The sequence below is a fragment of the Sphaerodactylus townsendi genome, linkage group LG03, assembly GCF_021028975.2.
Source record: "Sphaerodactylus townsendi isolate TG3544 linkage group LG03, MPM_Stown_v2.3, whole genome shotgun sequence".
Classification (NCBI taxonomy): domain Eukaryota; kingdom Metazoa; phylum Chordata; class Lepidosauria; order Squamata; family Sphaerodactylidae; genus Sphaerodactylus; species Sphaerodactylus townsendi.
This window is the reverse complement of record NC_059427.1, coordinates 127,858,824-127,872,219: the sequence shown is the minus strand read 5'-3', so window position 1 is coordinate 127,872,219 and position 13,396 is coordinate 127,858,824. Positions and strand designations below refer to the sequence as shown.

The following is a 13,396-nucleotide window of genomic DNA, read 5'->3' as shown; positions in this document are numbered from 1 at the left end:
GAGTTTACTCTGACTCTAATGTATCTCACATAGTTGTGAAAATAGTGTGAAGTAGGAGAAAGCCATGGATGCTGCCCCAGGCTCCTGAGATCGCTAGATCTGTACTATTGCATCAGTTCTGTCAGAAGGTCTTGTGGATTAGACATACATGGGAAATGGTGGTGGTGGAGAGGCGGGTGGGGCTGGTCCAGATTATGCCAGCATGGCTTTTATTGTGTTGCAGGCTGCTTCAGAAGACTGAGTGGCATGTTGCAACCTTATAAATATTTATTACGATTACATTCAATTGAACTCGTCATTATTTTTATCTCACTAAGCTTAGGGTCGCATTTTTAATTTCCATTCCATATAGGTCTAAATCTAATGAGCTTTGAGAAGTAAGGATAGTCAGGTGTGCTACTATTTTTATATTGCTGTCTCCTCTATCCCAGGCTATAGAACTTGGGATACCTGAGATACAGTTGACTGGCCGAGGCACTCCAAGTCCTGAGCAGATCTCCCATTTTGTTATCTGCTAATCTGAGCTACCTTGCCCATTAACTAAAATGAGACTACTGTCACCAGAGGTGGTTTTGCCATTTACATTTTATTAACCATTTTTTCATTAATTGGTTTACTCTCACATTACAATCTTGTGGCGGTTTATTATTAAATGTATGTAGTTTTCCTTTTAATTTCTTGTGGGGAAAATAAATAGAGAAAAGTGAACTGTGTAGGTAGGATGCCTTCTGGAGACTTGGTTAAACTTCATGATTAAGAGCTCCATATCAGACCTGTGAAAAAGCACAGCCCACACATACACCCGCTTGATGAAAGCTGACCGTCTGGCATTTGTTTTTCTTTTTTTTAAAAAAATGCCACAACCATGGTTCTGGCTGCTCAAGCTGAGAGGAAGCACAGAGGATCTTGTTCTTGAAACAAACACGCTGGATACAGGATACAAAACAAAACAAAAACATATTCCCATTCTTTTAAAACCTGTGTTGGTTAAGTCAGTTAATAAATGGATCCAAGAATCTGGCTTGATGCTCATTAGCAAAATCCATCATCTTTCTGTCCTTCCCTGAGTTCATTGCCACTGACCATAGAGGACCGGCATGGCAACTGGGGCCAAAGACTGCATGTCCCACACAACTCACACGATGGCCAGCAGATGGGTGTGTCACACCATCTCCTGATTATTCCCATAATTTAACTTTGGTGGACTGCAAAGCAAGTTTCTCGCTATACAATTAATCTCCCTTGGTCTATGACCAAAAATCTGCATGGTGGCTATCAGAGTACAAAAAAATAACATAGAGCAGGCTTTGTTTGGGAGAGCCAGGAGATGGATTCTGCAGGCAATGCAAGGCCGACATCCATAATGAAAGATTAATAGGATAGTTCTCTACTCTTAGTACTATCGTAATCAACAACATTATTGAGAAGACTAAATTCCCATGACTCTCAGCAACTTTGAGGACAGCGGGTAGCACAGCCACTGCCTTGACAGCTGCACAGTTTCTATGGTGGCCCTCGTGCAATCCTATGTGAGGACTCCTTGCCTTTGAGCTCTACGCTACTCATGCAGTTTTCCTCTTGGGATTATCCTCCCTTGGGCTTCTGAAGGGATTGGAATTGTCATTATATGGGAAAGGGATGGTGTGCAAGATGAAACCAACATTCTCAAGAGAAAGGAATAGCAGTAATTAATTATCTTACAGTCAGCATACATGCATGCAAGCACATATACAGGTAGGGCAAGTATGTACAGCTGCCCCTCTGTACTGCCTTGGTGCAAATGCCTGGAGAGGAGGAGGGAGGGATGCCTGGAATGGGTCTGATCTGTATGCATGTGCAGGTATCTGCATCCATTACCAAGCTGAATAATAGCACTTCTGCAAAAGGAAAGCATTCAGGGGAGGGGAGGGGAGGTTTAAGGCAGTGGTACAATGATCAGCGAACTCCTTGCTGTCTAGCAGAGGTAGCAGGCTATTTCTTGTGCTTATGGGGTTTTGCTGCGGGCAAAGGGAGCTGACAGTGGTTACAGCAACTTAAGGATGGAGTGGACACAGAGGGGAAGGTCTCCAGTCCCGTAACATGCACTGTTGCAATTAAAAATGCATCACACTGGTTTCCCTATGGACACCAAAGAAGTGGGGGTCGATTTCTGCTTTCCCCTCCCATAGTGGCAGCCAACCCTGCCATTTTTTTTTGCAGCATCAAGATTTTTTCTCCCTTAGGGTTCCCACTATTCTCTTTATTTCCAGTGGGAATGTGAATGCTAGAAAAGGTGGCTAGTGGCACACAGAGTAGAAAGATACACAGACTATCCAAGACCAGGAAGCCCACTGACATATGGATGCCAGGGCTAGCACTTGGCAGAAGATAGGTAGCAGCCACAGAGGTTCTAGATAAACTATGTGGAACGGCAGATAAGTTCTGAATTCATTCCCGTCTTAAAGGAAACCCACCCATTTTCAAGGCAGAAATCATCTCAATGAATTCAGAAGAGTCATGTTTTCAAAGAACCAAAGAAGCAGCCAGGTGGCAGAAGGTTGATCCCACTCAAAGTACAAACTGTTGCTTTTCTGTAGCTCCTGGAGGTTCTGGCTGTGTTGAAAGACAGGTGATAGCTTCTCTCCCTCCCCTCAGACTCAAAAAATCATCAGTAGCTAAAATCAGGGGGGGGGGGGGTGTCCAAGTTAAAGGGTTCGCACAGCAGCAGCAGCCAACACTAAACATTCAAGTCGATATTTTCACTATGTACATCATGAGTGAGACATGGTCCCGCCTGCCAGAAGATGTCCTGTTCTGACACAGCAGCCACATACTGTTATCTGATTCTTTTCTCCACAGAGTACACTGAGATATAGTAGTCATTGCTTCCAACTGCCAGGTGGGGCTGCAGGGGAGAGAAAAAAACCAATATGTACACACAGGAGTCACTTTGCACATGACAGAAAGCATCAAGCAGGTACGTTCTCATCAACAGCAGTCCCCTCTCTCCCTGAGTATGCAAATATCTTTTCAGAACTCCAGAAAAAGGGCCCGAAGGCATCACTGCTAGGCAGTAGTCCTGTCTACATGGTATATTGGCGTACAGGCCCAACACACACTCAGACTCCATTTCTCACCCCACCTCCCATGCCAATAGAGAAGAAGAAGAAGAGTTTGGATTTATACCCCACCTTTCTCTTCTGTAAGGAGACTCAAGTCGCCCACAAGCTCCTTTTTCTTCCTCTCCCCACAACAGGCCCCTTGTGAGGCAGGTGTGGCTAAGAGAGCGCCAAAGAACTGTGACTAGCCCAAGGTCACCCAGCAGGAATGTAGGAGTGTGGAAACACATCTGGCTCATCAGATAAGCCTCTGCCACTCAGGTGGAGGAGTGGGGACTCTAACCCGGTTCTCTAGATTAGAATCCACCTGTTCTTAACCACTACACCATGCTATACCTATCCATCGCAAATGCACAGAGGCAGGAATGGGCCCAGAACATTTAATTAACAGTGGAGGGGCAGGGTCAACATGCTTGGTTCTGCTATGTTGATGAACAGGGCTGCTACATTTTGCTTTCATCCTTGAAGAAAAGTTCAGTATGTAAAATAAAGACCAACTTCTCATTCTGAAGGCTGCATGGTGATGCCTGTTTAATGCTCAACTAGGTTGATGCACTAAGGCAGAGGTCTGCAACCTGCAGCTCTCCAGATGTTCATGGACTACAAATCCCATCAGCCCCTGACAGCATGGCCAATTGGCCATGCTGTCAGGGGATGATGGGATTTGTAGTCCATGAACATCTGGAGAGCCGCAGGTTGCAGACCCCTACACTAAGGAAAAGCAACAGATTGATGGATACACATAAACCCAGAATGTTGTTTACCACTAGCAGAGTAACTAGGCTTGGCAGTACAATTAATAGTGTGGACATGTACACATAAGTAGCAAGGCTGGGAATCTGGACTCCAGTAAGGCTGCAATTGCAGAGAAACATACTATCTAGTGGAATGGGATGTACAAATGGTTTACAATTTAATTTCTCTTTCTCTTAAAAAACCCCAATAACCAAATACCTAATATATCAGGAGCCAGGAAAGATAACACTGGTATGGCAAGGGATCATGTTATTTCCCACACTCATAAGGTTATACTACACAGATGTCACCAAAGCACAACAGGCCCAGACTATGAGAAGAGGCTTCTGGGTAACATATAAACGCTGCTGGTTAACATATAAAGCAGGCTGTTGAAAAAGCTGATAGGAAATTTCCAGTGACCAGAGCGATGGACGAACTTCTGCGCTCCTTGCATCACAACCATAATCTCCTGTTTATTACTAGGCTTTTCCCTTTATAGTGACAATTAACACTGAAGTATTTTCTCCAGCATCAAGAAATGTCTCTTTCTTTGCACTCTTACTACATTCTTTTGCTTATCTCCTGCAGATAGGGAATCCACAGACACACGTCTACCTTGCCCTATTCCCAAAGGATCCCTTTCTGTTTGTCAGTCTAACATCTGCTGTAAAATTCTACGTTCTACTGACTCTCCCAAAGTGAACAAACAGAATTCTATTAGAATCTGCAAATGTTTTTAAATTGTGCTGATCGCTAAAGCCATTCCGTAATTGAATTTGAGCTTTTCCTGATGGATGAATTTGTAGGTTTTGAAAACGGAAATCGTATGTGATGGCCTTGAGACAGCTGATGTTTTTCACTTGTTCTCTGGACCAGCGGTTCTCAACCTTCCTAATGTCGCAACCCTTTAATACAGTTCCTCATGTTGTGGTGACCCCCAACCCTAACATTTATCCATTTTACAGATGGAGAACACGGATGCAGGGAGTCTTAGGCGACCCCTGTGAAAGGGTAGTTCGACCCCCAAAGGGGTCCCAACCCCCAGGTTGAGAACCACTGCTCTAGACAAATGCCAGAAACATTCTAAGGTAAGAAAAGAAACTGACCCAGTGTGGATGGAAAGCCAAACAGCTGATGGCACCCACTCTTTGCCCCATAAATCCATCATAGTATTTGATATTGTTGATCAGTTCACCATTCCCGTTGTAGATTGCGGTAAATTGATTCATAGAGCCACTACAAGAGAAAAGAGAGAACACAGCAAACTAATGATGCTACAGGGTCACCACTGAAGTTTACAGACAACGCTAGTTTACTATTGGGTCAGCTATGGACATCGGTATCATTCAATCAGCTTCCAAGCAAAAAGCCTGTATCAGCAGAGAGTTCTGTTTCTAAATCCCTGAAACCCAAGTAGATGTAAGTGCCAAACCAGTATCTGCTCATGCTGGCCATCCTTGGAGGTCCTGCATCAGTTGCCGCTGCTATCCCAGGTGGAATGAGAAGGGGCCTTCTCCACTGTGGCACCCAAACTTTGGAACTCCTTCCCCAGGGAGATCTGTCTGCCTCCTATCAGCGTCTTTCATCATCTGGTATTCCCCCAATAATGGTTTTGGACCCTCCTCCTAGAGTTGCTTGCGATCTTACTTTGTAAGCCCCTGTGAGTCTCCTTGCAGGAGAGAAAGGCAGGATATAAATCCAAACTCTTCCTCCTCCTCCTCAGTACCACAAATATGACTGATTTGGCTGCCATCTTCTTCAGGAACTTTGCTGGGCTCCTTCTCTATAGGTGTCAGCTGAAGACCTATCTATTTTTTTAATATCTGGTTTTCAGGCTGTTATAATTTTATAAAATAATTATTTTATGGTTATAAATTTATTTATCTCTCTTTATTTCTCAAGAACCTTGGTGTATGCTTGGCATAGAAACCCTCCCTACATCAAATAAAGAATTCCTCCAGCACAGCCCCACCTACCAACAGGTTCACGGCAAAAGATTTACATGCTCTGTCTGAGATCCAGGGAATGGTGTGGGAGGAAAAAGGGCAGGTAAAGAGACGACAACCAAAGAGAGTGAAAATAATAATGAGCTTCTTCACCCTCCACCCTTATAGCAGGAAGAGGGGGTATTTGGCAGTATCAACTTGATACTTACCATGCAAACAGGTTAGCTTGTGGGTGAATATCAAGAGCTGTCAATCCTTTGACAATCTGAAGGACCTTCACTGATTCTGGCATTCTGGGGTCGAAGAAACGGACATCTCCGTTGACACTGCCAACAGACAAAACATTGGACTATTACCTGCGTGTTCCAGGGAAAGAAACTTTACTGTTCTAGATCCTGGTCCCTACTGCCAGAAAACTGGTGTTCCAGTGCTCATCAATCTTTCATAGGCATTGCAATCTGTTTCAGGCAGCATATACAATGCCCTAAATCCTGCAGGAGTAAACACAAAAGTGCTCTTGATACAACCTTACTGTAAATTGAGCAATATTGAATCAAGTGATCTGTGCCAGGGAACTGTCTTGACAATGGTTGGTCTGATTTTTGCCATGTGAAGGCCTTTAACTATGGTGGTGTGAATGGGTAATGAAGACCACAAACGGATACAGTAAACTTTGTAGCCCTCAGTTTTCCATCTGGATTAACCTAGCTAGCCCTTCACCACTTCCTACATATTCAAAGTGTTGGTTTTTTAAGAGAAACAAAACTGAAACCTTGGTTCTATCCAGAGCTCGATTACGCACAAGATAAATAAACTACAGTTTAGGACTTCAGATTATGAGAGATCTCTAATTTAAACAAAAGCGATTAAATGCAACTGTTAGAATAATACAAATCTTTGCTTACGAGCCAGCATGGTATAGTAGCTAAGAGTGGTGGACTCTAATCCGAAGAACCGAATTTGATTCCCCACTCCTCCATATGAGCAGCAAACTCTTATCTGGTGAACTGGATTTGTTTCCCTGCTCCTACCCATGAAGCCTGCTGGGTGACCTTGGGCTAGCCACAGTTCTTCGGAACTCTCTCAGACCCACCTCAGTGGCGAAGCCACCAGGGGACGCGGGGGGGGGGGGACGCACCAGGCACACCATTTCTAGTCACATGGGGGCGGAAAAATCCTCTCCCCTCCCCCCACAGCACCCCCCTGTGGTACACCACCCCACTTATTTTTAGGAATGGAGCAGGCTGGAAGCCTGCCTGTGTTGCCTGGGCCTGTTGGGAACTACATTTCCCAGGGGCTCCCACCAGGTCCAGGCAACGCAGGCAGGCTTCTGGCCTGCTACTCTCCTAAAAGTAAGTGGGTTGGAGTGCGCGAGGGGAGGCACAATGGGGGTGTGCCGGGGGGAGCGGGGGATGCCGCGGGGGGGGGGGGGCGCAAAAGCCAGAGTGTGCACCGGGCGCATTCTGGTCTAGCTACACCTCTGCCCCACCTACCTTACAAGGTGTCTGTTGTGGGGACAGGAAAGGAAAAGAGTTTTAAGCCACCTTGAGTCTCCTTACAGGAGAGAAAGGTGGGGTATAAACCCAAACTCTTCGTCTTCTAATGCCATGGGGCCCCTTACACTTGACCCAGTTTAGGGACTCAGCATGTCCAGACCTAGTTCCACTATTGTGGAAATAATGCATTTCTTAGCAAAGGTACTAGTCTCATAATGATCACTGAGATATAAGACTTATATAATCAGGTTTGTATAAGAACTGGCAAATTTTTCTCCTCTTATATAGCCTCTTTCTGTAATTACTAATGCAAAGAGAGACTAACTAAAACAACACAAGTAAAGTGACAAAGGCAGAAAAAGGTGTAACCAAACTTCGGCAACAAAAGTTATCTTGCCTTCATGGCTCCATTGTTGAAGAAATGTGGGAAATAAATAGACTAGTAGTTGTGACTAATGTTTAGAATGATGACTAATACTCTTTTTGGTCACCAGGATCTCAACAATTAGTTACATAATTAGTTAACTGTGCAAGCATTTTTATTGTTGAGAATAACTTAAAAATATGTCAATAAAATTTGCTCAGGTTCTGAAACTACGTGGGGCTTCTAGAAGTCAGGAGACAGAGAACCTCTAAACTCTTGATACCGTTCCCCACATTGAACTCTGGAGATCTGCTTGCCTTTACTCTAGCCAGCAAGTTTCTGTTCCTTTATTCCACAAAATACCAAAGCGCGGTAAGTGGGAAAAAAAATCAGTATTAAGGAAATATATGGAAAAATATAACTAATTGTGTTTGCATAGTTAACTGTAAAAACCTAGCCTTTAGATTTTATTTTTTGAATAAATTTGGTACCAGTTTGCCATGAAAGGTTTATTATATATATAGAGAGATAATTAGATGTATTTGTTACCACTAAAATTGTACCAAGTAATTCCTTTATGTATTCTTTATGTAGCTGTACTGAAGATAAGAATTGGTTAGTAAATAGTTGCCAAGATGATAGAACAGAGTATTTTGAATTAGTCGTATTGTAACCTAATGTCTTTTTTTATTTATCATAACATTAGGTTACGATAGACGGATGGTGAAGTCAACCAGATAGCAAGACAATATTTTACATCTTTGAGTATTCCTGTTCAAGGAATAACCTTGTAACAGAGTTTCTTTTTTGTATGTGATTGTTATGTTATATGCATGTATGTTTTAATTTGTTTGAAATAAACTTGTTTAATTTTTTTTTAAACTGTAAAAACCTAGCTCCCTTTCACCCAATCTATCAAACCCTTGCACTATTTATTCCATACTGAGCGTACATTACAACAGAAGGCCAGAAGATGCAAATGCATGCAGGTACTTTAACCAGTCAGAAGATGAATTCATGGAAATGAGACTTGCACTTTCTGCCACGGGGAAGTTGGGGACCTCCATAATTATGCTTAAGCAGCTCCTGTTTTTATAACTTCCTTGACCTTATCAACTCTCCAATTTCAACACTTTATTATAAGAAACAGACCTGGAACTGCCTTGTTGCAAAAGCAGAATATAATTTGTTTCAGGAATCACTAGAGTTTAGCCTGGCCATGTCTTTTTAGTACCAGACTGGGATGTGTGAATAACAAAGGATGTGTCTCTGATGTGTACAGAACCCCTTTCTCTCACTGGTTACAAACCACAACTTGTCCTTCAGAGGTGTAGCTGGGCCATACTGCGCCTGGTGTGCACTCTGTGTTTTCTGCCCCCCCCCCGCCCCGCGCAGCACCCTGCCCCCTCTCCCCACACTTACCTTAGTTCAGCCTGGAAAAGCGGTCTGTTCCCTTCAGGCTGAAAACAGCCTGGTGGGAACTACACTTCTCATGAGACTTTGGGGTTCGCAAGGTCTCCTGGGAAGTGTAGTTCCCACCAGGCCATTTTCAGCCTGAAGGGAACAGGCTGCTTCTCCAGCCTGCACTGTTTCAATAAGGTAAGTGTGGCAATGCACACCCCCTGTCCCCTGGTAGCTCCGTCTCTGATGTCCTTGCAAAGCAGTAAGGCTTGCAGGCCAGACGGCTGGGGGCAGAAGGTATAAAATCGTGGGGTCTGAGAGAACCAGACATGACTCTACAGGACGATAGCTGCAGCATATATGTTTTAATTAAACTTCTTGTATCTTCTCTTTTGGATCCAAGGAAAGCCCAGAGGTGCATGAGGGAATGGGGGCCAGGGTCAGAAGGAATCTTTGAAGTTTATCCGCAGCTCGGGGTATGAAAAGCCTGGCTTGATCTTTGGTGTCTTTCTGAATAATTTAAGCACACATATACATCAACATCTTATGAGTTTGCGAATGTGCTTGTTTAACAAGTTGCAGGGAAAAGAAAGCCATAAAATCGATTGATACCATAATTACAAAAAGCTCAAAATCAGATTGTCAGGATATTAAATTCAGGGCAATTTCAACTATAGGCTGACTTGCATATTAGGGAGAGTGACCATAAATGGATTTTTTTTAAATTGCAAAGAAAAAAAGAAGCAGTAACTCTATTCAAAAGCTTTGAATGTCATCAAAATAATGTAAAGGCCAATATTCAAATATACCAGAAGGTAATGGGAAATCTTTAGCTCTGTAGTTAAAAGTAAGTGTCCTTTAAGGTGCCAAGAACCCAGTGTACACTGAATCTATCAATTACTGTGTGTTTCAGTTAAGTGTTTCAGGGAGCCAGGCTGAATACTGATAGAAAGGCTGCATTAGCTTAAGATATCTACATTCTGAGTTCCTCCATTGGCTTATTCATCTCATACTGAGAGACCAGTGAAGGACTCTGACTGACTTCAGTGACAAAGGCTAGCCCCTGAAGGTCCCAGATAAATGAATGACCCTGGACAGTCTACCATCTCCCTCACTGGAACGAGAAAAGAAAGTCAGGGAAATTCACTTCTACTAGGTTTGTGACAATAACCACCTACATGGTTGCAAGATTCTATTTCAACTACAGCCACTTGCCTTTGTGTAGGAAAAACTATTTTGGACAAAGATTGGAGATATTTCAGCACCACTGTCCTCCCCTCCACCACTGCTCTTATTATCAATTTGCTAACAATGGCTGTTCTGGGACTTTAAAAAACATTTTCTGCGTTGCAGGAGAGAAAAAGCATACTAGTCAATTACACACAAGTTATGGAGGCAAATGTCTGCTGCAGCAAGATTTCTTGCATGGACATATTTCCTCCAGCCCTGCTATCACTTTCCACTCTCTCTGTGGTAAGCAAATGCATTTCTAGCACAATTTTAATTTTGTTTCGCTGCCAGAGCAGGCCAGATTTGCCAGTGGGCACAGCTTTGCCCCGGACTGCTTCCCTCCACTCACAGCCAGCACACCTAGTCTTACCCACCCTTTCCCTTGCACTGCTTTGCATGCTTTCCACTCGCCCTCCTCCCTGTTGAGGACTACTTCCTGCTTTTTGTCCTGCCATATCATTTCAATTGCCCATGGCCTCCCTACTCCTGCATATCTTTAGATCTTTAGATTTTTTTTAAAAAAATAATCATATTGATAGATCAAAAAATTGCTACTACCATTTTTAAAAAGTAAAAAAAACACGAGTAAGGCTAGTCGATCAGTCCAAAAACCCAATTTGACCCTGCATCTGATCAACAAACAGGGATGTCTCCAGCCTTGTAGTTTTATACCCAAACTATCAGTGACTCCAGACCACACTGGGAAAAGTCCGTCAGTTTGGATGCTTGGGTTTACAGCACATTCAGGAGATGGACAATCATGAACCTGGGGAGCTTAGCAAATGGCAGTTCATGTTGTCCTTTTGCGGTTTTGAGGTTTGTAAGCCACCATTACTCCCCCTTCACTTTCTGCCATAAAAGATAAACACTGTTTGGGCAAAGTGTACAGATGCTGTATTCCAGACTTTTTTTTTTTAAGATCAACTTTTTATGTCAGTATCCATCCATAGGTAGATATACTGAACTATTGATAAGATTAAAGATAAAAATTAAATATTATATTAAAAATTAAGTGTGCATGTTTGATAGAGAACCCACGAAACATCGCGCCCCCCAGACGCCAGCAAAAAGTTAGCTGATAGGTAATGCGTGCCCTGCTGCAGACAGGGTAACAATGCTGAACATGCCCTGAAACAAAGACTCCCCAGCCAATTCTCTTTGAAGTCGTGGGAACCTTGCGTAATCAGCCACTGAGTACATTTCCAACTGGGCTGCTATGACAGTGCGTTGTTGTGGGGTGTGTGTGTGCGCGCATGATTTTTGTTTCTAATTTTTAAATTTTGATCCTGGCCTTTTTCACGGTATTGCCTGTTTTTAGTGCTATTCTTGTTCTATTAGCTGAGAACACTTTCTCAAACCTAGGCAGTTTCTCAAACCAAATGCGGGTGGACACACGAGACTGTTCACACAGTCTCATACAGGCAGCGCCGAAGCTGCTGCAACCCGCAGAGTTGTCCCATGGGTCATCCCATTCATCTACCTCTCCTCCCTGTGCAGCTCTGGACGGCTGGAGGGACACGCCCACGCTGCCCTCCAACCTCCAGTGATCGAAGGGCAGCGTGGGCGTGTCTCTCCAGCTGTCCAGAGCTGCGCAGGGAGGAGAGGTAGGTGAACGGGAACACCAGAGAGGCCAAAAGTGGCGCCCTCACGCCAGTGTACTTCGCACTGCGCTGGTGGGAAGATGCCGCTTTTGAAAAACCTCTCTCAGGGAGCGAGTTTCAAAAGCAGCGTCTTTGCGCTGCTGGGGGGGGGGGGCGGCGAGCACATGGGACTTGTGAACCGGGTCCCAGGATTCACATGGGAGCAAACCACTGAGTTGTTCCCTTGTCACCTGGTGGAGAGAACCAGCCAACTGCCTTAAGCTGGGTGTGCCACTGAATGGCTCCACGCCTAAGACCTTATAAGGGGGTCTCCAAAACAGGGGAGTCAGGCATGCACGTGCAGCCTTCCCCCACAATGGATCCATTCCAATTCCCAAACTGTCACAACAGTGGCGTCATCAGCTCATGTGCTTTTTACTGTATTGTTTTGCGGATATTAGAGAATGAAAGTCTCCTCAGAGTGCATATGGCTTGCTGCTAAGCTTTGAAAGGATGCTGCCTGATGTGTGCCAGATGCTGGTGAGGAAAAGGCCTCGGGGGTCTGTAAATGAACTGAGATCAAAACAGGAGATTTGAGTACATAATGTGAGCACAAGATTCTATCGCTATATTGGAACTAATTAATATTACAGATGCTTGCCAAATTTAGTGGCTGAAGCCGTCACATGGTGACAAAGCACACCATATTTCAAGGAGAAAACTTAACAGCACATTCTGCATGTGCTATGAGGATACTGCACGTGACTGTTTATTTTATTTCTGCAAAACCCACCAGCACAATCACTGAGGGTAAAGACAAGCACTGAAGGCTACTCTAATTCAGAATGCCTTAGAGTGCCATTCATGACAGCTGCCTGAAGTACTTGTTGTTATGTTCTTACGTTCTTCATGAAACACAATGGATTTCTCAAAAGAATCCATCTATATGAGTCAGTGTCATTATTTATCAATCTAAATTCTAACCACCGTAATGTTGCGTCTTAGATTCTGTCTGAAATCTGAAATACCTGCCTACAACTAGGAATTTCTATGGCAGAACCGTTACAATTAGGAATAACTTGCTCAGGCTTAGATGGATGCTATTCCTGGAATGGTTCTAACCATCCTAAGACACAAGAAGGGAAAGAGCACTTGAGAGCCTATTTGACTCATGTCTAGTTCACTTCCCTTGTGGCAGCATCTGGTGCTGATTATTTAACATCCTTTTCTGTTCCTGCAGAACAAAAGCTGCATGCAAAGAGGAATAAGAAGCGTCCTTTAACAATAGCAACAACAGAACCAAGTTGAAGCCAGTATGGACCATTCTCCCATCCCAGACAATTCAAGACTGACATTCAAAGCGCTGCTTTTGCTAAAAAGAAGTGCTGAGATTAGACATTTATCCACAGTTATTCTCCATTTCACTTCAAGGTACATAAACCTCTTATGCAAAGCTTTTACTAGCCTTTGAAATGAACTAAGATCACTATTCATGGCAATATTCCTAAAGTCCACGTTCAGTTGGTCCTTAATATTACCATTT

The 13,396-nt window shown here is 43.7% G+C and overlaps 1 protein-coding gene across 6 annotated transcripts in view; it reads right to left on the bottom strand.

The window, feature by feature from the left end:
* Positions 1–567: 567 nt before the first annotated feature.
* Positions 568–13,396, bottom strand: part of RPTOR (regulatory associated protein of MTOR complex 1) — a 458,205-nt gene continuing 445,376 nt past the window's right edge. For all 6 annotated transcript variants that reach the window (XM_048488432.1, XM_048488434.1, XM_048488435.1 and 3 more), the window contains 3 exons: positions 5,992–6,108; positions 4,943–5,072; positions 568–2,884 (listed from right to left, as the gene is read on the bottom strand). In XM_048488432.1, the coding sequence (XP_048344389.1) occupies positions 2,816–2,884; positions 4,943–5,072; positions 5,992–6,108 (316 nt within the window). In that variant the 3' untranslated portion in view covers positions 568–2,815. The remainder of the gene's footprint in view (positions 2,885–4,942; positions 5,073–5,991; positions 6,109–13,396) is intronic.